The sequence below is a fragment of the Megalobrama amblycephala genome, linkage group LG3, assembly GCF_018812025.1.
Source record: "Megalobrama amblycephala isolate DHTTF-2021 linkage group LG3, ASM1881202v1, whole genome shotgun sequence".
NCBI classification, from domain to species: domain Eukaryota; kingdom Metazoa; phylum Chordata; class Actinopteri; order Cypriniformes; family Xenocyprididae; genus Megalobrama; species Megalobrama amblycephala.
The window spans coordinates 3,109,402-3,137,153 of NC_063046.1; the positions used below are offsets into that span (position 1 = coordinate 3,109,402).

The 27,752-nt window shown below is 35.6% G+C and overlaps 2 protein-coding genes across 11 annotated transcripts in view; both read left to right on the forward strand.

Annotated features, from left to right (window-relative positions):
• Positions 1 to 16,041, forward strand: part of LOC125264292 (solute carrier family 12 member 6-like) — a 31,503-nt gene extending 15,462 nt beyond the window's left edge. Inside the window, exons 14-25 of the mRNA XM_048183519.1 lie at positions 1,273 to 1,391; positions 1,534 to 1,632; positions 1,715 to 1,834; positions 1,925 to 2,029; positions 4,317 to 4,485; positions 4,692 to 4,887; positions 7,576 to 7,745; positions 7,817 to 7,948; positions 10,281 to 10,388; positions 11,797 to 12,017; positions 13,559 to 13,692; positions 15,093 to 16,041. Coding sequence (XP_048039476.1) covers positions 1,273 to 1,391; positions 1,534 to 1,632; positions 1,715 to 1,834; positions 1,925 to 2,029; positions 4,317 to 4,485; positions 4,692 to 4,887; positions 7,576 to 7,745; positions 7,817 to 7,948; positions 10,281 to 10,388; positions 11,797 to 12,017; positions 13,559 to 13,692; positions 15,093 to 15,184 — 1,665 coding nt within the window. The 3' untranslated portion in view covers positions 15,185 to 16,041. The remainder of the gene's footprint in view (positions 1 to 1,272; positions 1,392 to 1,533; positions 1,633 to 1,714; positions 1,835 to 1,924; positions 2,030 to 4,316; positions 4,486 to 4,691; positions 4,888 to 7,575; positions 7,746 to 7,816; positions 7,949 to 10,280; positions 10,389 to 11,796; positions 12,018 to 13,558; positions 13,693 to 15,092) is intronic.
• Positions 16,042 to 17,693: 1,652 nt separating this feature from the next.
• On the forward strand, positions 17,694 to 26,842 carry tox4b (TOX high mobility group box family member 4 b). 10 transcript variants are annotated; one of them, XM_048183533.1, is made up of 9 exons: positions 17,694 to 17,865; positions 19,970 to 20,038; positions 20,221 to 20,496; positions 20,676 to 20,936; positions 23,145 to 23,450; positions 23,587 to 23,667; positions 24,034 to 24,651; positions 25,433 to 25,587; positions 25,710 to 26,842. In XM_048183533.1, exons 1-9 carry the CDS (start codon positions 17,860 to 17,862, stop codon positions 25,765 to 25,767), a joined length of 1,830 nt encoding a protein of 609 aa, XP_048039490.1. In that variant the 5' UTR covers positions 17,694 to 17,859; the 3' UTR covers positions 25,768 to 26,842. The 10 variants fall into 10 exon arrangements, with proteins under 10 accessions (XP_048039490.1, XP_048039489.1, XP_048039485.1 ...); XM_048183532.1 differs by having other exon boundaries at positions 17,695 to 17,865; positions 19,970 to 20,083; XM_048183528.1 differs by lacking the exon at positions 17,694 to 17,865 and adding an exon at positions 17,883 to 19,036.
• Positions 26,843 to 27,752: the final 910 nt, after the last annotated feature.

The window sequence follows — 27,752 nt, forward strand, 5'->3', positions numbered from 1 at the left end:
ACAAAAATTGCCTGGCTTATGCAGTTAATTATTTATTTTATAGGAGTTATATATAAATTACATTATGCTCTTATTCATTACGCTTGAGCAATTATATTTCAATCTTTTAATTAATTCATATTAATTGATAGAACAATTTACATCAAGTGTTTAATTTAAATGAAAAAAAAATAAAATATATAACATTAATATTACATACTTAATTTGAGATTTAATTATTTAATCATACATAACTAATTATATAATTTATTACATTCTTTTTAATTAATTCAACATATATTAAGTACATTTTCTATATTTAATTCTGTTTAATATTCTAACTGTAATGTTATATATATATATATATATATATAATTAAATTATGTATTTATATACTGATTAATAATATATTAATTTATAAAAAATTTATTAAATTCTGACATTAATAAAGTTTAATTAAACACATATATATATATATATATATATATATATATATATATATATATATATATATTCATTTTATTTATTTAATTAATTTGGCTTTTTTCTATTTCTATTTATTTTTAAAACTATGTTTAACTAATTCTAAATTTAATATCATATATTTAATTAGATTATTTATATATTGATTAATAACATTATATTATTTTATAAAAAAAATAATTCTGACATTAATTTTGTTTAATTAAACATTTTCATATATTCATTTTAATTTGGCTTTTTTCTATTTAAATTTTGTAAATAATGTATTTAATTAATTGATTATAATATATTCATTTATAAAAATAAATCTATTTAATTCTGAAATTAGTATGTATTTATTTCTATATTATATATTTAAATCATTTTAATTATTTAATTGATTTAAATTCTAACATGAATATTATATATTCAGTTGTATTTAAATATATGGTTAATAAATTATATGTTTACTTGAATAAATTTTATTAATTAAAATGAACAGAGTTCATCCTAAACTCAGACTAAACCCGATCTAAACAGGTTTGGGTTTGTCTCCTCTAAACCGGCTCTGAAACTCAAACAGGCCTCTGATGTTCTGTTGTGAAATGTTTTTTGTGTGTTTTCTAGTTGTTCTGTGGTGTTTCTCCTTAATGTGTAAACGGGATCCAAACTGCTTTGAGGTCAGATCATTTAAAGCACATTAGTAGTGTGAACACTGACCGTCTGACACTCAATCCTGCTGCGAAACAAGAGTCTGTTGATAAATGTGTAAGAAGCCCGAACTACTTCATGCCCAGATGACGTTGAGTGTGTGTTTGTGTGTTTGTGCAGGTGTTCGGTCACGGGAAAGCCAACGGAGAGCCGACATGGGCTCTTCTGCTGACTGCGGTTCTGGCTGAGCTGGGGATCCTGATCGCGTCGCTGGACCTCGTCGCTCCCATACTGTCCATGTAAGAGTTCAGCAGCTTCACTCAGGGTCATTCATACACTATTACACATACTGGAATTATTTTTATAGCCTTTTCCCCGTCACATGTTTTCGTAAGCATCATAATGTAGGTGTGTCATGTGATGATGTCTGTGTCTCGGCAGGTTCTTCCTGATGTGTTATCTGTTCGTGAATCTGGCCTGCGCTCTGCAGACGCTGCTCAGGACGCCCAACTGGAGACCTCGATTCTCCTACTACCACTGGTGCGACACACGCTCATCACACACACACTCCGCAGGCGTGACGCTGCTTCAGTCTGTTGATGTCATTTCCTGTCGCCCTCAGGACATTGTCGTTTCTAGGCATGACGATCTGTCTGGCTCTCATGTTCATATCGTCATGGTACTACGCTATCGTCGCCATGGTGATCGCCGGAATGATCTACAAATACATCGAGTATCACGGGTACGTCGCCATGGGAACCGGAATCCTGTGCTGAGATGTGTCTCGATTCATGACTGATGTGTGTGTGTGTGTGTGTGTGTGTGTGTTCAGAGCAGAGAAGGAGTGGGGCGACGGCATCAGAGGTCTGTCTCTCAGCGCGGCCCGCTTCGCTCTGCTCCGGCTGGAGGAGGGACCGCCGCACACCAAGAACTGGAGGTACACACACACACACACATGCGTTCACAAGAGCCTGAAGTACACAAACACTCCAATCCAATTCAGAAATCACCATTTACAGAGTTCCTGTGGGGCAGTAATAGGGCCCTATGATTTCAGCGATGCAGAAAACGCAGACGGAATCACGAAATTCATCTCCAGAGCCGCTCTGACAGTCATTTCATCCGCATTAAACCGCTTCGTTTGAGAAAACTACCATCATAAAACTCAAAGCTCTAGGCAACCCGTCAAAATAAAAGTTCAATTTAACTTGACAGAAACGTATTACAGTAGGATTTAGATAAATACCTTTAATAATAAATTATTAAAACTATTTTTTTAAGGAGTAATCTGTTTTCCTTCAGTGTTTTAATTTTAACAGTAAAGCTGTTAAAATTAAAACACTATATTTTAGGATATAATAATAATAAACTGTGAAATAACAGTTGCAAAATTCATCAAATATGAAAATTATTCAGCTGTAAAGATGATAGTCATTATTCAGATCAATAACAGTCATTCATTTTTGTTCTCATCCAATAGTGTCAGTGCAGCTAAATCAATAATGTTACTACTAATGATTAACATTTAGTTTGCTAAATCGATTGATATGCATAAATGTGATTATTTAAATATTTATAATGCACATTTTATTTTAGTTATTTAGTATCATTATTATTATCATTAATTATTTAGTATTATTTTAGTATCATTAATATACTGTTATAATTTTTATTTATATTTATGTTTTTATTTTTACGTTTTAGTAATTTTGTTGTTTATTTATTTATTTATTTTGTAATTTAATGATTAAAAGATAAATGAAATGGTATGCGTTCATTTGATTGCCGGAAAAATTAAAATACACAACAGAATTTCTGAGAAAAACAAAATATTTAATAAAAATATATTTTTTAATTAATAAATATTGTTGTCTTTAAGAATTCAATTAATTAGACATGCTTTTTGATTATTAAAATTTAATTAAACCATTAAAATGGAATCCAGAAAACAGAATTTGGTAAAAAAAAAAAAAAAAAATTTGAGGGGAAAGAATAAAACGTATATCATAGAGCCCTAAAAAAATGTAATTTTTTTGTTAAACTTTTAATAAATTTTTGGTAAATTGGACAATATTCATTATTTCAATTAATTAGACATGCTTTTTGATTACTAAAATTTAATCTAACCATTAAAATGGAGTCAAAAAAAAACAAAACGGATGGAATCCAGAAAAATTAAAACGGAAAAAACGGAATTTGGGAAAAAATAAAACGGATTTCATAGGGCCCTACAGTAAAAACTGTTAAAAGTCTGAACTTTGAATCTCCTGATTTTATGGCCATTAAACGTCTTAAATATGTTTTTTTCTGCTAGGCATTACATTTTAAGATAAGGTCTTACATTTACAAATCAAGATTGACATCGATTCTCAATTCACGAGAATGTGGAGCGATTCTGATATTTTCCGAATGTATCGCGATTCAGCAGATGATTATAGGCGAATCAGGAATCGAGAATCGATGTATTGTCCCAGCCCTATTATGTAGTCTTGTTTACTAATGATTGATTAAAGTAGTCTGTGAAACATGATGCATTTAGATTGTGTGAACTTGTGTGTAGAGCTGCACGATTCTGGATAAATTAAAAATCCCGATTTTTTTTGTTTTGTTTGTTTCAAATAGAAATCACGATTCTGAACAGACAAACTAAATAAAATAACATGTAAATTAACAGAGGTTCTGACAAAATATTAATTGCTGCTGTTTATTTAAAAATGATTAATTAATTTGAATGAATTATTAAAAATAAACAAAAATCAGTTTGAGTGAATGATTCAATGACTCACTCATAAAGACTTTGAACGAATGATTCAATGATAAATACAATTAAAGGGTTAGTTCACCCAAAAATGAAATTTTCCACACCGTAAGACCTTCGTTCATCTTCAGAACACAAATTAAGATATTTTTGATGAAATCTGAGCAGTCAATAGACAGCAGTATAATCAACAATTTCAATGTCCAGAAAGGTACTAAAGACATCATTAAAACAGTCATGTGACTGCAGTGGTTCAACCTTAATGTTATGAAGAGGCGAGAATACTTTCTGTGCGCAAAAACAAAACAAAAATAACGACTTTATTCAACAATCTCTTCTCTTCTTCTTCATTTTTGGGTGAACTAACCCTTTAATAGTAGGAAATGAGATGTCCTGTAATTAAATCAATATTTTTTACACAGTACTTACCCATAATACTTTACGTTTATGCGTGTCTGTGTTTCAGGCCGCAGCTGCTGGTGTTGCTGAAGCTCGATGAAGACGCTCACGTCAAATCTCCACGTCTGCTGACGTTTGCGTCTCAGCTGAAAGCAGGGAAAGGTTTGACCATCGTGGGAACCGTCATCCCGGGAAACTTCCTGCAGACCTACGGCGAGGCTCTGGCTGCCGAGCAGGTTTGTGTTGTTCGTTAAAAACGTGAAAGAATCTTACAAAGGATGTTTTTTCTCATGTTCATCTGCCTTTAGTGTGTAATGGAGCTGCAACAAGGGCGAAAATAATAAACATTCAAGCATGAAAACATCAAGACTGTAAAAAATGGCCCCCTTTAATGGTTCTTTTCCTGCAAGAACGTGAGCAAACGTCTCTCTGTTCCTCTCAGACTCTCAAGCTTCTGATGGAGAAGGAGCGCGTCAAGGGTTTCGTCCAGTGCATCGTGGCCCAGAAGCCCCGCGAGGGCATCAGTCACATGATCCAGTCCAGCGGGTTGGGCGGCATGCGGCACAACACTGTGGTCATGGGCTGGCCGCACGCCTGGAGACAGAGCGAAGACCCGCAGAGCTGGAAAACCTTCATCAGTGAGTGTCTTCGTTCAACACACAAACGAGCTTCTGCTTTCTGTGGTAATTTATATACCGGCAAACTCCAAAACGAACATAGAAACATTCTATAAGAAGCTTGACTGATTTATTTTATGGATATAATAATAATAAACTGTGAAATAACAGTTGCAAAATTCATCAAATATGAAAATTATTCAGCTGTAAAGATGATAGTCATTATTCAGATCAATAACAGTCATTCATTTTTGTACTCATCCAATAGTGTCAGTGCAGCTAAATCAATAATGTTACTACTAATGATTAACATTTAGTTTGCTAAATCGATTGATATGCATAAATGTGATTATTTAAATATTTATAATGCACATTTTATTTTAGTTTAGTATCATTATTATTATCATTAATTATTTAGTATTATTTTAGTATCATTAATATACTGTTATAATTTTTATTTATATTTATGTTTTTATTTTTATGTTCCATTTTTACGTTTTAGTAATTTTGTTGTTTATTTAATTATTTATTTTTTAATTATTATTATTTTTTTTTATGTTTTAGTAGTTCTTTTTAACCCTCTGGAGTCTGAGGCTGATTTGGGGCCTGGAGAAGTTTTGACATGCCCTGACATTTGTGCTTTTTTCAGTTGTTCATAAACACATTAATGACACAAGTGTCATTACACTGTATTCAACACAAACTAGGCTACAATAATATGTGAGGAACATGTGTGTACATGTTTGTGTTTTTGAAGGAATAACGTTTATGCGTGGTTACTGAAAAAACAAAAAACTTAAGTCACTGAAATAAGGCCAATAAAAGTATATTAAATCTGTGTTCACAAGACTTTTGGGTATTGGAGGTTGTAGACTAGAGTTTTTGCTTCAAAATTATGTAAAAATTATGCTGACTACTCTTTCATTTATAACAATATACTGATTTAGTTTTTGTAAGACACTTTTTGCCAAGAAACACGGTATGCGTGGAGGCGTGAATGATCATGAATAATGGCTCATTCTCACCTGAGAAGACAAAAGAATTGAATAGTAATGAGCTGAAAAGACTTGCATATTAATGAGGCATTTCAGTCAGGTAGGCTGTGAAAAAAACTTCTGTGATGTCTCAAGCTCATCATGATATATGAAACATACAGAAAAAATATTATTACAATATAAAGTAATGGTTTTATATTATACTTTAAAATATAATGTATTTCTGTGATGCAAAGAGTCTGAATATAGGCTTTTAGTTTAAAAGCATGCACATTTGGAGAAATATTGGATTCTCATATGTTTATGTCAATTTTCTATACAGAGGAGTTATTTTTTATTTAATATTCATTGTTATCTCTATGAGCGCTGGTGTTTGCAATTCATCCTTGAAGTCGGAGGGCGCTCTGTGCATTTTAGTCCACAAATTCACCTAAGAAGAAGACGATATTCCATGAATGGTGTTTACCAATTCATACTACAGCCGGAGGGCGCTAAAGAAACAAAAACTCACTTAAAACTTATCAATAGAAGAAAACAAACAGGAATTTACTGAATGTCTTCCAGAGATCGCTAACCATGGCTTTTTCATCCAGATAAACAATTTTCAAGGCAATAAATACACGATTGAGACGATGAATGCATGTATTGCCTCTGAATTTGCGTCTGAATAGCGCTGGCTCCGTGGGTGTGGCCGCATTAGCGGATAATGAGCTGAATCACGGACTTCTGACATGGCTCTATTTTCATACAGATTACATAAACACAGAATGTTTGTTTTCGATTTGACTTGCACAATTTAAAACCTGACATTTCAACGTTTTTTTAGACATAAGTGTAATTTTTCTGTGATTAGTATTCACTAAGTTACACTTCATTTTCTGAGAACTATCAGATTGGACTTCGTTCAGAGGGAGAGGAGAGATCACGCATCATGTTAGTTTTCTTTATTTTACAAAAAGCACAACATTTTGTTTTTACTCTGAGTGTATACAAATAAAAGAAGATATTCTATAGTTTCAATTGATATATTACTTATGTCTCTATGACAAAAAATGACAGAGTATTTTAAGTCTGTTTTGCTGCAATGTGAAAAAAAAACCCTGCAAAACGCGCCGGCGCGTTTTTAGACCACAGAGTGTTAAACTTAGTTGCTTTGGCAACTGTTTTTTTTTTTTTTATATTAAATTTTTTTTGTTATTTCAAGTACCAAAAATATCTTTGAAATGTTATTAATTTTAATTAACAATAATAACCCCGATCACCATTTCTGTGAACCGAATCAGACACAAAAGAGTGATTCATTCATAAATTGGACAGCAATTCTTTTAAAGTGCCTCTATTATGCTTTCTCTGATATTAATTTATTATTAATTAATTATTCTGAACCTAGGTCGGTTTGTAACTAATTTGCATAATTCCAACCTCTGGTCTTCATTGGCTGAACAGCGTCTCTTTGCCCCGCCCTCAACTGGGACATCTGACCAATCAGAGCAGAGCAGGCTCTCAGAAAGGCGGGGTTTAGAGAGACTGAATCCTTGATCGAACCGTTTTCAGACACTGAGAAAAGAGCTGATGCTGCAGTGGATATTACGAGAGTGTTTTTGACCCAAAACAGCATAAGAGGGGCACTTTAAGATTGACGTGTAAGATTGTGTGACATCAGAAAGTTTTGCGCTGTACAGGAAGTCCTCACTCGTCTCTCTCTCTCATTTAGACACGGTGCGCGTCACCACAACAGCTCATTTGGCTCTGCTGGTGCCCAAAAACATCTCTCTGTTTCCAAGCAACAGCGAGCCGTGTACGGAGGGCTTCATCGACGTGTGGTGGATCGTCCATGATGGCGGGATGCTGATGCTGCTGCCCTTCCTGCTCAAACAGCACAAGGTGTGTGACGCCGCTGTCGCTGTGCTGCCGCTGTGACGCCGGCCGTGTTTAACGCCGTGTGTTTGTCTCAGGTGTGGCGGAAGTGCTCCATGCGCATCTTCACCGTGGCTCAGATGGAAGACAACTCCATCCAGATGAAGAAAGACCTGGCCACGTTCCTCTACCACCTGCGGATCGATGCTCACGTGGAGGTCGTGGAGATGGTAAACGACTCTCTGTTTCACCGCCTGTTTAATTCATGTAAATGGCAACGCTCAGATCCGATTATGAATGATAATCTGATCCTGATGATCCATATGACTGCTAATATCATCCTGCTAAACTCTGATTAGCTTCCTCATAGGTTCATCATGTCCTGGACCTATATATATACCTGCAGATCCTTGTAGATCCTCAAAAGGTCTTACATCTTTCCAAACTCTTACCATCCACCTATCCGGGATATCGCATTAAAAAACACTGGATGGAAACGCCAAGATGCACATGAATTCTAAAGATGCGCTCAATTGAGGCGGAAACTTTTTGTTTATCTGATAAGAAGATGCTCATAAAGTATGATGAAAATACATTTAATCCCTAATAATACACACATAATAAACCTCTCGATTCGCAACAATAAACTCAGCAGAGGCTGTGATTGGATAACTGGACTAACCAGTGGACCAATCGCAGCGCAGCATCTCAAATGTTGGTTTGGTGGTTCATCAGAATGATTTAAAAAATAATAAAACAATAAAAAATTGTCGATGGATATTTTTGTTGTCAGATAGTCTTCTGATCTCATTTGACCTATTTGAAGGGCCTGCAATAACGCGGTTTGACCAGTGGGGCGCTGTAGTGCAATACTGTAATGCAGCCCTCCCGGATCGAATCCAATAGAAGAAGATACGGCGCTTCGGATTGCATAGTGCAAACGAAGTCGAACCCCGTAAAATCTGTGAGTTTAACATAGCATAAAACATAACAAACATAACGACAGATCAGGTTACTTTTGATATAAAACATTCTTAACTTTTAAATTCTGTCAATTTTACTACAGGATTCAAACAATACATGTGGTTTTGGTGCTATTTAATGTGGCGTGACAGATCACTGTAGCACCTCAGGTCAAACGGCACGTGAAACTATTATCTCTTCCTCTTTTCTGCTATTACAGCACGAAATAAACATGAATGAACATCAAAAAATATGTTGAAAGATACAGTACAACTTACTGAAATGAATCCATCTCTAATGTAATCATGTAATCAGAGGTTTATTCACAGAAAGACGTCAGTAAAACAGCTTGCAAACTAATGTCACAAAATGTTCTCAAGAAAGCCATTCAGTGACTATAAACTCGATAATTAGTAAAAAAAGAAGAAAAAAGAAATCTAGAGAGGGGTATTTTTCAAAAAAAAATATGCACAATATTACATAATCATATTTTTACTCTTATTAAAAAGTTATTTTTACAATTCCCAGACTAAATAAAAACACAGTACTGGTCATTGTAACAGTTGGACTATTGATGAGAAGGAAAGAAAACCTGAAGTAGATGCTCGAAATTTATTAAAAATACACTTTCAAAAGCTGAAGTGATTTTTATTTATTAGTTAAAGTATAACTCAATATTTTAACTAATTGCTAAGGTGGAATAATCGAACAAAGCATACTGATTAATCAGTGTTATAATCGACGATTAGTCGATTAATCGTTCCAATAATCTGTAGATTATCAGAATAATCGTTTGTCCCAATGACATCAAAGGACCGTGAGAGCGACTGGAGAGCAAACGACTCCTTTTGAGCAAATGATTCGCTTTTGAATCGCTCTTGCGGTACTTTGATGTCATATGCCAATCACAGCGCTGATGCATCTCGAACATTTTTTTACTTCATTCCTGAATGAATCAGCCGTTTGAACGAATCGAATGACTTAATGACTCACTCTTTTAGACATTTACCGCCACCTACTGGCAGGTCTCTCCCAGGTTTCTTATGTAGAGTATCATTTCATTAAAAGAAAATAATTTTGTATTTTGTGGATAGTTTGACCAAAAATGAAAATTATGTTTTTTTGCGGAACATAAAAGAAGATATTTTGAAGAATGTTGGTAACCAAACTGTTCTGATCTGTAATTATATCTAAATACTAATTCAGATGCAGCTTCTGATATTCACTGAATTGAATCAAATAAAATAGAACTTTCTAACGCTACTTTTTTGTAACGTCTATTAGATGCTTTTCTCATTTAACACAATAATGACTTTAAATTATCTTTTGGGAGTCATTTCTTTTTCTTTTGATGTGTGATTAATTCACATCATGTAATTATTTAGATTAAACATTTTAATCAATTAACAGCCCTAATTAGTACATAAACTAATTTTAAAACACTGACGTTCAAAACACGTATATATTGAATAAAAAAATTGTATTTGCAGTTGATTATGTCTCGTCCTGTTATAATCTGTTTTGTTCTGTATGGAAATATGGAGCTAATTTTATTTGTGCAGATGGTCCTGAATCAGATTGTTGTTCTGCATCTTTCAGCACGACAGCGACATCAGCGCGTACACGTACGAGAGGACGCTGATGATGGAGCAGAGGTCGCAGATGCTCCGGCAGATGCGTCTGTCCAAGTCGGATCGGGAGAGAGAGGTGAGTGAAGAGAGAGAAAGTGTGTGTTTAAGCGAAAGATACAGAAATACACGTTTCATCGGCTCATGTGTCATTTCATCTGGACTCAATCTGAAGCGAGTTCGCTGGAGTTTCGATGACGTAAGTTCAAGCTTTCATTCAGCGCTCTCTTAAAGTCTAGTGATTATTAGGTGCGTTAGAGAGTCTGTGTTCGTGTCTAGTGAGTGTTTTTGTCTGCTTGTAGGCGTTATGGGGCGTTCACACCAGACGCGACTTGCGCAAATAAATCGTAGTTGGACGCTTGAACCACGCAAGTTGAAAAATCTGAACTTTGGCGAAAATTTATATTTAAAACGTATACAGTTAAGCAACATTACATGACCAAGAATAGGCCTACAGTTTTCCTGAATATCCTGAACATCATGATGGAAATGTAACACTGATTTCATATGAACTGTAAAAAAAAGTTAAAATTAAATCACTTACATTTTAGACGCAATAGTGACTGTTTTTGTTGTGTTTCAGCAGCAAAAATAGTTCCAAACAAAGATCACAGCAGAACCATCGCACATTTCATGACAACACAATCGTGTTTTCTTTCATTACTGAATGATTCCAGAATCAATGAACAACTAAACAACTGCATACTAATAATAAATAAACAACTGCGTCATTATTGAATGAGTCATTCGTTCGAACGAATCGTTTCAATGAACAACTCAATTACTCACTCATTAACACGGTCACCTGCTGCCACCTACTGGCGGTTTAGTTTCATTTTTTCCAACATTTCTTATTTGTATATTCAAAAAAATTAAAACAATCTCATAACATTATTTAATGCAGTTGTAATTTTTCAGTGTAAATTATTTAATTTGATGCTAACAGCCCTATAGTATTTTATTATTCTAATTGCATTTATTGATCAAATTTAAGATGATAGATGAAGCATTTAATAAGATTAAGGGAAAAAGCCCTTTATAAAGGTAAAAAAAAAATGCTCTCGGGGTAAACACAACAAATATGCAAAAATTTAGCGAACGCTCAATTCGCGCTGCCTCATTCACGCGAATCGCGCCACAGGATGTCTATTCGTGTCTTTGCATTGACTTAACATGTAAATCACTCGCACTTAATGCTTCATTCGCGTCTGGTGTGAACACACCATTACTGTCCCTCGTACCCTAGAAAGACTGTAGTAGTCACAGACATCCTGGCTTGTTTTAACCAGCTACAGCTACTGTTATAATACTTAAGCTCCGCCCTCAATGAAATCTCATTGGTCTAGAATCCGACCCCACATAATCTAATTTGAATATCGGTTCTGATTGGCTGTGGTTTTTGCATTCTGACGGATTTCGTTCTCAGATCGTCTGTTCATTATCACGTGACGTCACAGTGTTTGTGTTTGTGATGGCGGCGTCTGCAGGCGCAGCTGATCAAAGACAGGAACTCGATGCTGCGTCTGACCAGCATTGGCTCTGACGACGACGACGAGACGGACGGGCTGGACAAGAGTGCGGATCACCGGCGCGTCCACATGACCTGGACCAAAGACAAAGCCCTGCAGCTCCTCAGCAACACGCAGACCAACACGGCCTCCTGCTGCAGCACGCCGGAGGGCTTCAGAGACATGCTGAACATCCGGCCGTGAGTTCATGACATCATCACCTTCACCATCACTGTATAATTACAAACTAGATGAGTGAAGTTGATGACGAACTTTGATGTTGGTTTAACAAAGGCAGGTCTGAAAGTTTAAAATAACTTTGAAACACTTGAAGGTTTTACTCAGAGAAAGTTACTAGCATGTTTTATCATGTTGCTATAACGTATTTTAACACGTTGTTAGCATGTTGTTAGCACGAATTAACATGTTGCAAGCATGTTTTAACATATTTCTAGTATGTTATTAGCATGCTAACATTTTGCCAAAGTCCCTTAAGACAAGTCATTTCACTCGGCGGCCATCTTTGAAACGCCTCTCGGGCATCCTGGGCATCATGCAATCTCTTTGAATGGGGAAACATCAAATTCTCCAAAACTGTTCACCAACCTTACGATTAAATTTCATATTTGAAATCACAAATGAAATCTAACAACAACCGGCTCATAAATTTAGTTTCTAAACGCTCGAATCATGACAAAAAAAACTATTTTTCAGGCTGGATCAAGCTAATGCGCATTCGCAGACCTAAATGCGCGTCTCTTTCGGAGGCTCGCGTCTGACTGTTTCTATAGAAACCGGTGATTCTAACGGCCGCTGAAGTGACGCGATGACTTTACCAGTCGGCGATTGGCTCTTATTTAGAAGGCGGGACTTATTCCGCCATATTGCGCGTTACACTTTCTCCCATTCAAAACAATACGAGTGACACGTCTTGTGTTATTCTATAGTCTTTGATTTTGCTTACATGATGTAGCATTTTGTTAGCATGTTTTAACACATTGTTAACATTTTTAGCTTGTTGTACCATGATTAACATGATGCTAACACGATTTAACAGGTTGCTAGCATTTTTTAAAATGTTGGCATGATTTAACATGTTTTATCATGTTGCTAGCATGATTAGCATGTTGTTAGCAGTAGCATGATTTATCATTTTGTTAGCATGATTAACATTTTGTTAAAATTAGATTAGAATTAATCATTTAAACATGATTAGAATGTTGCTAGCATGTTTTAACACAATGTTAGCATGCTTTAACTTGTTTCCATGATTAGCATATTGCTAACATGTTGCTATCATTATTAGCGTGCAACCATTTTGCAAACATGATTTAGCATTTTGTTAGCATGTTTTAACACTTTGATAGCATGTTTTAGCTTGTTACCATGATGACCGTGTTGCTAGCATGTTTTAACACATTGCTATAATGTTGCTAGCATGCTAACATTTAGCTAACATAATTTAGCATGTTGCTAGCTTTTTTTAACGTTGGCATGATTTAACACGTTGACATGTTTTAGCATGTTTGCTAGCATGATTTATCATTTTGTTAGCATTATTAACATGAGGTGCCTCCCAATTTGCATACTTATTCACTATTCAATGATGTTTTTAAGTACACATAGTCTGAGTAGTGCGTTCCAAAAATTCCAAAAAGAAAAAGTACACTTTGTATTTGTTGATCACGTGTATTTGTTTGATGTATTTGATGTATTTGTTGATCACGTGTGTCTCTCACAGAGATCAGTCCAATGTGCGGCGGATGCACACCGCTGTCAAACTCAACGAGGTGATTGTCAATAAATCCCATGATGCCCGGCTCGTCCTGCTCAACATGCCCGGGCCGCCCAGGAACACGGAAGGAGACGAGAACTGTATCCTTCACTTCTGAGTGACTTGTGTTCAAATATTTACAATACGTTCACATTTAAATGAAGCATGTTTTAACACATTGATAGCATGTTTTAGCTTGTTACCATGATTAACATGTTGTTAGCATGTTTTAACATGTTGCTAACATGATTTAACATGTTGTTAGCATGTTTTAACATGTTGCTAGCATTTTGCTAACATGATTTAGTATGTTAGCTTTTTTTAAACATCATGTTATCATGTTATAATATGTTGTTTGCATGATTAACATGTTGCTGGCATGAATTAACATTCTTAGCGTGTTTTAGCCCGTTAGTGTTTTTCAAAGATACTGTAATTGTAATAATTCATTTATTATCATGTTTAGCATGTTACTAGCATGATTAGCATGTTGATAGCATACTTTAACACATTGATAGCATGTTTTAACTTGTCACTATGATTAACATGTTGATAGCATGTTGCTAGCATTTTGCTAACACAATTTAACGTTGTTAGCATTTTTTAACATTTTAGTATGATTTAACATGTTAACATGTTTTAGCATTTTGCTAGCATGCTTAATATGTTATAACGTTGTTAGCATGATTTATCATTTTTTGCTAGCATGATTAACATGTTATGTTATAACACGTTGTTAGCATGTTGCTAACATGATTTATCATTTTGCAAGCATGATTGACATATTATGTTATAATACGTTGTTAACATGTTGCTAGCATGAATTAACATTCTTGGCTTTAGCCTGTTAACGTTTTTCAAAGGCGCTGTAATTGTAATCGTTATTTTATTATCATGATTTAGCATGTTACTAGCATGATTTAGCATGTTGATAGCATGTTTTAGCTCGTCACTATAATTAAAATGTCGTTAGCATGATTTAACATGTTGCTAGCATTTTGTTAACACAATTCAACGTTGCAGCCGTTTTTTTAACATGTTGACATGATTTAACACATTAACATGTTTTAGCATTTTGCTAGCATGATTTATCATTTTGCTGTTATCATAACACGCTGTTAGCATGTTGCTAGCCTGAATTAACATTATTAGCATGTTTTAGCCTGTTGTTAACGCTTTTCTAAGGTGCTGTAATTGTAACCGTTCATTTATTATTTAGCTTGTCACTATAATTAACATGTTGTTAACATGTTGCTAGCATGATTTAACATGTTGCTAACATTTTGCTAACACAATTCAACGTTGCAGGCATTTTTTAACATGTTAGCATGATTGAATGCGTTAACATGTTGTAGCATGTTGCTAGCATGAATTAACATTCTTAGCATGTTTTAGCCTGTTGTTAGCGCTTTTCAAAGGTGCCATAATTTTAATTGTTCGTTTACGTCCGTTCGTTTATTTATAATGAAGCACAGATGCTCCTTGACTCTCGTTCCCGCAGATATGGAGTTTCTGGAGGTGTTAACGGAGGGCCTGGAGCGAGTCCTGCTGGTGAGGGGAGGAGGAAGTGAGGTCATCACCATCTACTCCTGATAGCCAGTCATACGCCATCTACTGGCATGAGAGAGCACTCAAAAGGGAAGCGTGGCCAGTTGAATATGTTTCATTTGCCTAACTCATGTGTTTTATGATTATCATTGACTGTGTCTCCGAGAATCTGCCAGCCGTCTCGCCTGCGCGGTAACAATTCGATTTTAGTTTGCGCCACCACAACCATTCGACAGCGTCTAACCCACAGCGGCGGTATCTGTGCACACATATCATGTCATGAAACCACAGCTCCTTCAGGACCATCATCGTTCACGTGCATGTGATGGACCAATCGGTGGAGAGCGCGAGCACACGCATCACACGTGTGTTCGTCAGACTGACTCAGGGCTAAAGCGTTTGATACTGGACCTAGTGTGTGTGTGTGTGTGTGTGTGTGTGCACTGAAGGTTTCGAGAAGAGCGAGTGAAATACACTTTAAATGGGGTTGCCGATTATTATGTGATCCTGCTCATTTCACATTTGTTCTGCATGGAAAACCTGAATGCGAATCAATGTTGTACAAACAGGAGATCACCGTAGCAATACGTTCATCACGCGCGTTCATGTTTCCTGTGGATTTGGATGTTTAAATGTTCATACAGATTTGAAACTGCGTCGCCTCTGCTTTAAATCCCTGAAATGATTGTGTTTTTGTGTCCTGCTTTATTTGTGGAGGGTTTTATGCGTTGTTTTTTGTTGTTCTTGTTGAATTTTTATCATCAGTTGCTTATATCTTTATGTGCAGGGATTGTGATTTTGTTTTTGTCAGATTGTCATTTTTCAATCTCAAGTGTTATCTGCTATTTCTATCACGTTCAGTAATAAAATGACAGTAATACATCCTCTTTTAAAAATGAAAACTTTGTGTTTTTCTTCTTTTTCCTTTCAGGGAGATCCATCTTTAGTGCTCCACTAATAATTCACTTTATATTAATAAATTAGCAAAATAGCATCATGTTTTTAACAGCTGAAAATCAAAAATGAATTGTTTCTGATCGTATTTGTGCACAATTCACACAAAAACATCTTTAGTTTATGGTTAGAGAGATTTTACACAGATTTATGACAGAATTCTGTCATCCAAAATGAGGAATTTTGCGCATTGTTTAGCTGTTCATCTACGGACTCTATTATTCATATGGAAATATGAAAATTAACCATGATTTTACTATAGTAAAACTGTAGTAACCATGTTTTTTTTTTGGTGTGAACCATGGTTTAACTACAGTTATATTGTAGTAATACTACAGTAAAACTGAATGTAGATGAGTTTGTGTAAGAAAAATATCCATATTTAACAAGTTATGAAGTAAAGCATCTAGCTTCCGCCAGACCGCCTTCCGTATTCAAGTTACGAAGAAAGTGTAAACCGGCGTCGCGTCAGTTAAGCTTTTTCCGTAAATGGAATAGGGAAGGCGGAGGACGTAGCGTAAGCGTTTTGAACTGCAAGAGCTTTAAACTTTCTTTGTACGTTAGTCTGGCGGAAGCCATTTTACTTCATAACACATCGCGCAAACAAACACATCGCTTTGCCTCAGAAGGACTTTATTATCCCCCCGTAGCCGTGTGGAGCACATATTTATGATGGATGAATGCACTTTCTTCAGGTCCATATTTGTATCCCTCACTGCCATTATAAAGCTCACATGTGTCAGGATATTTATTAATATATCTCCGATTGTGTTCATCAGAAAGAATAAAGTCATATACACCTAGAATGGCTTGGTTTTGAGAAAAGTTTGGGCTAATTTTCATTTTAAAGTGAATCCTTTAATTAAAGTACTTTACTATAGTATGGTTCAAAAACATATAGTATTTACTATAAATTATAAATTACTATAATATTTTTTCATGTGGGGATTTATATTCTTATAGGCCTATTGATGTTATTGATAAGTACTGAATAAATGCTTCAAAACAGGACTATTAATCTTACAAATACTACCCCCTTTAACTTGTTTTTTTTTAGTTAAATCTTACAAAATATATTGTAATTTGAGTTTAAATCTTTTATTCAAGGGGTCAGTATTATAGATACTAAATGTACAAGTTACGTTTGAGATTTTTTTCATGGCTAGCAACAATTTAATTATAAAAGCTAATGGAAAATGGTCATTTTTGGAAGGCATGGAGAGTGCCAAACCATTTTTTGTTTATAATAATTAAATTATTAGTCTAGCAGTAAGTTGAGGAAAATATATTTTTTCCCGCTCTTCTTGCCAATCTCCCTCACGCTTGTTACGCTAGTTCTGTTCTTACACTAAACACTTCTAGTTTTATAATTTCATCTTAAATATCATCCTAGTGTTTCACCAGCTGTGTTATATTTATTATTTTTTCACGCGGATGTTTCTGACAGGACTTTGAATGACGGTTAAATATTCACAAATCACGAACCTACCTGTACTTCTAATCTACGTTTATTATTGCCATCGCTTCAAAAAAAAAATCAATAAAAAGCTTCGAAAACATCCCATTTCATTGATTTTTTTTTTTTTACGGGAAAAAAAAAAAATCTATCATGGGCGGCGCGCGCCGCTGCGTCACATCCGCTCATCTCCAACCCGGAAAATCGGGTGCCATGATCCGCGATTTGTTTGTGTTTTTTCCGCGAGAATCGCTTTGATCGGACACACACACACATACAGAGAGAAAAGCGTGTCGATTTCAGGGCGAGTATGGAGGTAAGAAGACAGTAGAAGTGCTGAATGTGTGTAGAAGCATCCAAACAGACACCCGAACTCAACCCGAAACTCGCCCGAGACACATTCAGTCCCTCAGCACACTCCTCTTCTGTCCTTCTCTTCTTCAGTGTCCACAATTATTCTGCTTTAAATATATATATATAATATATATACACCTCAACACGTGACATCTTATTATTATCATATGCATTACTTGGCTTTAAAGGTAAACTACTGACATACACGGGTGTGTTTGATGTTTTAATATTAAATATATAGTATTTAAATTAGTGAAAGAATCTAATGTATTCTAAAAAATAAAGTTTTGAAGTATTAGTTATATGTTTACTCTTTAATAGGCCGTAGGACATACCATTACCGCGCGCCAGAGGGTTTTTATTGTTTATTAAACGCATTTAATAACTAATAATGGTGTTTTCTGTCTGCTCACTTTAGTTGTGTATGTTTACAATATTTTAATCTCGATATATCTATAAAAGTGTCTTTCAATAATGTTCTCGATCAGACGCAAACCCCCCTCGTCGAAAGTGTTTTCCTGAATCTCAGATGCGTTATTCCTGCGGACCCTCGCGCAGCGCTGAGATCAGCTGGAAAATCGCGAGCGCATCGGATCTTTTTTTTTTTTTTAACGCATATATTTATTGACGTTTTTCAAACGCGTTCGCCTTCATAACAACAACCGATTCTTTACATCCGCGATCAGTGTTGTTGTGTCTGTTAATGTGTGACGGACGGTATTAGTCTTGTGCTGCTGTCATTCACGTCAGTGCGGACTTGAGTCGGAATTATCCGACGTGATCGATTCGTGTTTCCCTTTTCTCGTGCGATATGAGTTCAAGAGTCGTGTTTGTATGTGATCGGTACCGCAGTGCGCGACTGCAGGCCTGAAATCGGACGAAATGATCAAGCGCGTGTGTCCGATTCGGTCCTCGTGACGTCACGCAGATCCTTCTGCGCGTTTGTAACGTCATTACACGCGTTACTTTTACGTTACTCGGTTTTCGTAGGTTTCGGTGTTGCTGATTCTGTTACTTTGAGACGTGGTATGGACCTGAATTTTTACTCTGATCTGTCGGACGGAACCGGGCAGCCCGGTGACCCGGAATTCTTGGACCCCCAGGCGTTTAACGGATTTGATGCCGTTCAGAAGGTGAAAAATATATCACGCTCGTGGAAAACCTGGAAATGACAGGGAATTTTAAGTCTGATTTCTTCTGGGAAAAGTCATTTATATTTTAAAGTTCTATATTTTTGTTTTGTGTTATTATTTCTGTGAAACACAAAGAGATTTAGAACATCCATGCATATTTTTTATATTTTAACGTTATATATTTTTTGTATATTAATTTTAATATTTAATTGCTTATTTTGAGTGCAGTTTATTTAAATTGTCTGTAAATTATTATGTCTGTGAAGAACATTCACGCAGCTCATTTATATTTTAAAGCTCTTTACTTTTGTATATTATTTTTAATATTAAATTGCTTTTTATTTGAGTTTAAATTGAGTTTTTTTTTGTTTGTTTGTTTTGGAGAACATTCGCACCAATTTTATATTGTACATTTTTTTATATTATTTTTTATATTAAATTGCTTTTCATTTTTTTTTTTTTTTTTTTAATTTTCTGTAAATTATTTCTGGGAAACAGTTTTTGTTGAAGAACATTTGTGCATCAATTTTATATTGTAAAATTTTGTTTTGTTTTTTAATATTAAATGGCTCCTTATGAGTGCAATTTCTATACATTTTCTGTAAAATATTATTTCTGTGAAACTGATTATTTTTAAGAACATTCATGCAGCCCTTTTATATTTTAAAGTTACTTATTACTAAAATTTCTCTTCATGAGTGGAGTTTCTGTAGATTTGTAGTGATTACAGTAATTTTATAATAACTTGTATAGTATTTACAAGGTAGTTATTAAAAAAATAATAATAACATGGAAGTGTTTGTAAGTTGGTTCTGTATTAAAACATCATTATGTTTTAATTAATTTGCACCAATATGCACATTATTAAAGTTTGAAAGTAATTGAATTGATATTAGAGAAGTGACTCATGTTGTGTGTTTGCATCTTAAACAGTTCCCAGGAGGCAATGACAACTACCTGGCCATCAGCGGCGAGGGGCATCACTTCCTGTCCTCCTCAGAGGTACAGCTCTCCTCCGCGTTCCCCGCTCAAATCCATCACGCAGAGGTGCTTCACACACACACACACACACACACACTCATCATCATAGTCATGTCGGGATTTCAGCCTTTGGTTTGTTGAAATGTTTCACACTTGTGTTAAACTAAATAACTAGTTAGAGTTGAATTCATCTGTCCCTCCAGACGTTTCACACACCCAGTTTGGGCGATGAGGAGTTCGAGATCCCTCCGATCTCCCTCGACCCGGACTCCGCGCTCGGCGTCTCTGATGTCGTCTCTCACTTCGGAGAGCTGGGCGATGGCGGGCCGTCCTCCGGTGTTCCTGGGAACGCCGTGGTTGGAGGGAACGACCCCTCGTTCGCCTCGACCTTCGTGAACACGCCCTCGCAGGGCCTGGAGCACCTGAGCCTGATGGGCCAGCAGGGCGGCGGGCCGATGCTGGGCTCCACGCTGGGAATGGTGCGCATTTACCCACAATTCAGTGATCTTCTGAAATGCTGAACTGAGTCTGAATGTATAAAAGTATAAGTATATACTGAAGTATAAGAAATCTGCACTTAAATAGTATCTGCTGAATACATTATGCTTAATTAAAGCATTCATTAATATTTTCTGGTGTTTTTTTTTTTCCGTTGCAGGATCTCGGCCATCCCATCGGTTCACAGTTCAGTAGCTCTTCTCCGATGACCATTGACGTCCCTCTGAGTGACATGAATCACGGTCTGTTGGGGCACAACCAGCTGACCACTATTGACCAATCAGAGCTCAGCGCGCAGCTCGGCCTGAGTCTAGGTGGCGGCACCATCCTGCCCCGCTCGCAGTCACCTGACCAGCCGCTGTCCGCCACCGACTCGCCGTCCGACTCGCTGCATGACGACGACATGGACGATTTCAGACGGGTGGGTTTTGCCAAAATCTTTTATTGTTTATTAATTTGGGTTCGGTCCATTTTGACACATCTTTGTTGAGATTCAGAAATTTGTGAAAGGAAAAAGAAATGTAGCTAATTTATCCAAAGACAAAAAAAACTATTTCCTCAACTGATTTGACATATTTGTCTAAATACAGTTCAGTACTATTAAAAAATATATTAACAAAAGTTTTTAGTAGAAATATACAGTACAGTCCAAAAGTTTGGAACCACTAAGATTTTTAATGTTTTTAAAAGAAGTTTCGTCTGCTCACCAAGGCTACATTTATTTAATTAAAAATACAGTAAAAAACAGTAATATTGTGAAATATTATTACAATTTAAAATAACTGTTTTCTATTTGAATATATTTCACAAAGTAATTTATTCCTGTGATCAAAGCTGAATTTTCAGCATCGTTACTCCAGTCTTCAGTGTCACATGATCCTTCAGAAATCATTCTAATATGCTGATCTGCTGCTCAATAAACATTTAATGTGTACAATTGTACAAAATATTTGTGTACAATATTTTTTTTCAGGATTATTTGATGAATAGAAAGTTCAAAAGAACAGTGTTTATCTGAAATCTAATCTTTTGTAACATTATAAATGTCTTTACTGCCACTTTTGATTGATTTAATGCATCCTTGCTGAATAAAAGTATTCATTTCTTTAATTTCTTTTCAAAAAAATAAAAATAAAAATTCTTACTGACCCCAAACTTTTGAACGGTAGTGTATAATGCTACAGAAGCTTTGTATTTCAGATAAATGCTGTTCTTTTGAACTTTCTATTCATCAAGGAATCCTGAAAAAAAAAGTACACAACTGTTTTCAACATTGAAAATAATCATAAGTGTTTATTGAGCAGCAGATCATCATATTAGAATGATTTCTGAAGGATCATGTGACACTGAAGACTGGAGTAACGATGCTGAAAATTCAGCTTTGATCACAGGAATAAATTACTTTGTCAAATATATTTAAATAGTACACAGTTATTTTAAATTGTAATAATATTTCACAATATTACTGTTTTTTACTGTATTTTTAATTAAATAAATGTAGCCTTGGTGAGCAGACGAAACTTCTTTTAAAAACATTAAAAATCTTAGTGGTTCCAAACTTTTGGACTGTACTGTATATCAAGTGTTATTTTGTAATGCTTAATAATTTAAACAACCCAATAAACTCAGTAAACATCTTACCTTTATGGATTTAAGACAAGTCAGGTGTTATTCTAGCTTGTTTTTTAAAGGGATAGTTCACCCAAAAATGTAAATTCTGACATTTACTCAACCTTAAGTTATTTTAAACGTGTACGAGTTTCTATAGAATTAGTGGTTGACCGATATATCGGTCAATATTTGGCATTTTTAAAGGGATAGTTCACCCAAAAATGGAAATTCTGTCATCATTTACTCAACCTTAAGTTATTCTAAACCTGTACGAGTTTCTATAGAATTAGTGGTTGACCGATATATCGGCCGATATTTGTCATTTTTAAAGAGTTAGTCCACCCAAAAATGGAAATTCTGTCATCATTTACTCAACCTTAAGTTGTTCTAAACCTGTACGAGTTTCTTCTGTACAACATTCTGGTTCCAGTGACTTTCATAGTATGAAGAAAGAAAAAAAAAACTGTTTGGTTACCAAATTTTTTAAAAATATTTTTTTAAGTTCCACAAACAAAGAAACTCATACATGTTTAGAACTTGAGGGTGAGTAAATGATTACAGATTTTTGAGTGAACTATCCCTTTAATTATCGGTGTTGGTAGTTTTTCTATTTGTGTTGGAGATGGGACTTTTATTTTGACATTTAAAATTCAAATCTGTTTATTTTGCATAGTTAAAATATATATTTTCCATATTCATTTTCAAATTATTTATCTCTAATTACTAAACATGCAAATTATAGATGCCAGCAGTTATGCATGCGTTTATAGTGTGATGTCATATATATCGGCTTTATATCAGCCACCAGCTCTATAAGATATCGACATCTGCCATCAAACAATCAATATCGGTCAACCACTATTTAGAACAACAAACATTCTTAAGAAATGAATATTCTTGACTATTCTTACGTTACAAAGACTTTTATTCTTCAGAATGTTTGGTGAATCGCTCAGAACTGATCTCTGTTTCCTGTTCCTGTTCTTCTCTCCCCGTGTGTCGTCTCTCTCCGGCTCAGAAGAGCGTGCTGGTGGATTCTCCAGTGTCTCTGTCCGTGTCTCCCGGCGTCATCGCTCTCTCGCCGTCTCTGTCGGACCAGCCCGCCATCCCAGCGTCCTCTACTCCCGTACGGAAAGGAGTCGGTGGGAAAAAGGGTAAGAAGAAGAAGGACCCGAACGAGCCGCAGAAGCCCGTGTCGGCGTACGCGCTGTTCTTCAGGGACACACAGGCCGCCATCAAGGGTCAGAATCCCAACGCCACCTTCGGAGAGGTTTCCAAGATCGTCGCCTCCATGTGGGATAGTTTGGGAGAAGAGCAGAAACAGGTGCAAACATGCATTACGCTCCTGCAACTAGATGTTCAGAAGATTAATAGATGTTATTAGATGTTCTTTCTTTTTACATCAATACCTCAACAAGATGGAGTAATGAGCTCAAAATCTTCATGTTTCACCTGCTCAGGTGTACAAGAGGAAGACAGAAGCGGCCAGGAAGGAGTATCTGAAGGCGCTGGCCGCTTATAAAGCCAATCAGCTGTCGCAGGTGAAGTACAGACAGACAGGAACATTCAGGAATATTGCTTGATTGTGTGGGATTTCATTTGGGATTTAAAGTGATGCTTTTCTCATTTAACACAATAATGACTTTAAATGATCTTTTGGGGGTCATTTCTCAGCCGAATTTGATGTGCAGTTAATTAATCGCCACATTGTGTAATTAATTAGGTTAAAATTTTAATTGCTTGACAGCATTAGACTAATTGTTGTGGACATTTTTTAGCTGATGAACTTTGCAACATCAACAGTTATTGAACTGAACTGAATCAACATTGACACTATTGTCTGTCTGTATCACATGACATATAAACAAATGTGACTTCTAGTTGTTAAATGTTTGGATTTTCCACAGCAGCCGACTATTGAAGTGTTAGATGCCCCGCCGTCTCCTCCTCCTCCGGCCGCCGTCGCCCCGCCTCCCGAACCCACGCCAGTCGCCGCCCCGACGCGCTCGTCCCGCATCCCCGTACACGCGCCCGACAACAACACCATCACCAACATCTGCACGTCCAACATCATCTTAGACCTGCCGCAGGTGACGACGCGCTCGCGCACAGGCGCGCACAAACCCCCGGCCCCGCCTCCGGCCCCGCCCACCGTTAGCAAGATCGTGATATCCAAGCAGCAGCTGCAGTCGCCTCGGCAGCCTCCGCCCCTCCAGCAGATGCAGAACACGCCTCCACCGCCGCGGCTGCAGCAGATGGTACATTCCCCGGCTCCGCCCCCTCTGCAGGCCAAACCGCGCGGAGCCGCCGCCGCGGGACAGGTGGTCGCCACGGCGCCGCCGCCGCCTCTGCAGATCAAGATCGTCCCCGCCCCCGCGCAGACTGATGCCAGCGCTCCCATTATCGTGACGACGGCTGGGGCGCCACTCGCATCATCGGCCGCCTCTGCGGTGGAGGTGGCGCAGCCCGCGGCCATCGTCACGACCCTGTCGCCGTCGGCAACGGAGGACGCGGCTGAAGAAGGGGTGAGTCCGAACATTCGATTCTTAATGGAAATTATATTTATTGTCTTTCTGTTGTTTTGTTGGTGAATGAACTGCAGGAGGTTTGTGAGTCGACACAAACTAGTGATTAAATCATTTAAAAATAAAAACGATGAAATCATAAATTTGAAATTGAAAATAAATATTAGAAATTGTTCTATTTTGATCATTTTTATTTTAAAATTATCTTTTAATTTGACATTTTTATGGTTTAACATTTTGAAACTTTTTTTTTTTTAATTTTACATTTCTGATTTATTTTTTATTTCACAATTTATTTTAATTTTACATTTTTATAGTCTAACATTTAGAAAATGTTTTTATTTTAAATTTATGTAACATTTTTAGGGTCATTATTTTTTAGAAACTTTTTTAATTTTGATTATTGTAATGTTAAATATCTTAAAAATAAACAAAAAATAAAACACTTTAATTAAACCATAAATATGTATAAAAATAATAAATAAAATGACAAATAAAACACTATAAATAAATTAATTAAATCATAAAAATGTTACATTTAAAAAAAGTAATTTTAAAATCAAAATAATCAAATAAAACACTTATTTAAAAAAATGTTGTCATGTGACCATTAACTGACTTCAGAGAACTGTGAACATGAGTGTGTTGTTAAATTATTGAAATATTAATTTAAAATCTCTGGTACTTTATATATTTTAGATCAAAGGGGTTTGACTGCGTATCCCTGTGTTAACAGACAATAGTCGTTGGTTTCCAGTGTTTCTCTTCTTCTCTTGTTCAGATGGAGGTGGAGCTGAACGTTTCTCCGGCTCCAGCCGTGACTCCTGCAGGCGCTCCCAGTGTGTGTGTCCGCGCCGGCTGCAACAACCCGCCTATAGAGAGCAAAGACTGGGACCGAGAGTACTGCAGCAACGAGTGTGTGGCTACACACTGCAGGTACACACACACACACACACACATGTTTGTTGCATACACTTCCATTGTGATTAATGATATTATTGAAGTGACGCAGTGTGTCGTTGACTGTCCAGTAAGTGTGTGACGTGTGTGTCCTGCAGGGACGTGTTCATGGCCTGGTGTGCGATCAGAGGACACAACTCCACCACTGTCACATAGACGGACGGACGCTTGTGTTCGTGAGCGTCCACACCAGTATAAGACGTCATCAGATCAGTGCAGATCCACAGACTTTCACACACAATCTTGGGATTTATTGGAAAAAGTAGTTCAGGAATGAAAATATGAATATTTAAAATGATTTAAATAAGGTAATTGTGTATCTGAAGGTGCGACTGTGGAGTTTAGTGTCAAAGTGGAGGATGGAGGCAGATTTTACACGTGAGTGAGTGTGTGTGAGTGTGTATGTGGGCCAGAAACAGTTTACGCAAACATGTACGTGGTTATTATGACACGTTTCAATTTGTGTTTGCGTAGAGGTTGTTTCTGCACACGATTCTTAAGCTAATAATGAACAGACTGTTTTAAAACCATGACGTCAAATGAGGCTCTTACAAACATTGACCACAGTAGCCACTGTTTATGCCCAGAATTCCATGGTTGCTATGGTTACTGGAGTTCCATGGTTGCTATGGTTACTGGAATTCCATAGTTGCTGTGGTTACTGGAGTTCCATGGTTGCTGTGGTTACTGTTACATTAGAACTCTGGTAACTTGAGCATTACATCATCAAAAGATGACAAACGTTCTGAAATCGGTTGTGGAAGCTCTAATTTATTGTGATTTTTGTTATAGTAATTATTGTAGAAACTTTTGCATTGATGCATTTGGCAAACGCTTTTATCCAGTGCGTTCAAGCTGTATGTTTTATTAGTTCATGCATTCCCTGGGAATCGATCCCGTGACGTTAGGAATGGAAAAAAAAAAAAAAAAGGGAAATGATGGTTTACTATAGTACATTTTTTGCAAATGAGTGTTTTATTATATTTCACATCAGGAGTAAAACTTTTTAAATCTCACTGTGACGCTGTGGGACAAAAACGAATGGATTTTATATTGGGGAAATGTACAGAAAAATATATTATACTTTGAACTGCTCATGAAAATATGATTTTTCTTTGATTTTTTTTTTTTTTCTTCATTTACTTTTTGGACTGTTTTATCATCTCAGTTCTGTTGAGGAGTTTGAGAGTTGAACAATCAAATGGAATAAAATCAAAGAAATCAAACAAAACAATGATGTTTGTTTGCTCATTACATCTGCTTTTCTAATTATAATTGTGGTGATTCTTCAATTAAAACCTTTCAGTTCCCTGCAGTGATTTTACAGAAAAAAGAAAAAAAATGTTTTTAAATGACAAATTATATTAGTTAAAGAGGAAGTTGTCATAATTAAATCAGAAACTTTAAGGTTTGAGGGCATAAATAGTGGTTTTATCTGTTTAAATATTTTTATTAGGAATTTTAGCAGAAAGTCAATTGTAATTACACTTTTTTTTAAAATACAAACAAAATTTACATTCTAACAAATATGCATAAAAAAAGTAATAGAAGTACTAGTTGGACAGAAAAAAAAAAATATATATATATATATATATATTTATATTTTAAATTATTCATTATTAAATTACTTTATTATTATATTACTAATTATTTATTATTAAATTACTTCAGTATTAATTTAAATTGTTAAACTAGATTTTTTTTAGCAAATTCTTTCCTTAACAACTAAAAAAAAAAAAAGCTTTTTAAAAAATGTTTTAAATGACATTATTATAGTTAAAGAGAAACTTTAAGGTTTGAGGTCATAAATAGTTTTCTCCAGCATTGGTTTAAAATTATGTGTTTAAATATTTTTATTAGGAATTTTAGTAATTACACTTTTAAAAAATGCAAACAAAACTTAAATTCTAACAAATATGCATAAAAAAGAGTCATTGAAGTAGTAGTTGAACAGAAAATATAAATACAATTTTTAATTTTTTAAATTACTTCATTATTATTATAATAGTTTATTACTAATAAACTATTATAATAGCTATTACTATTTATTATTAAATTACTTCAGTATTAATTTAAATTGTTAAACTAGATTTTGTAGCAAATTCTGTCCTTAAAACTGTGAAGAGAATTGTGGTTAATTT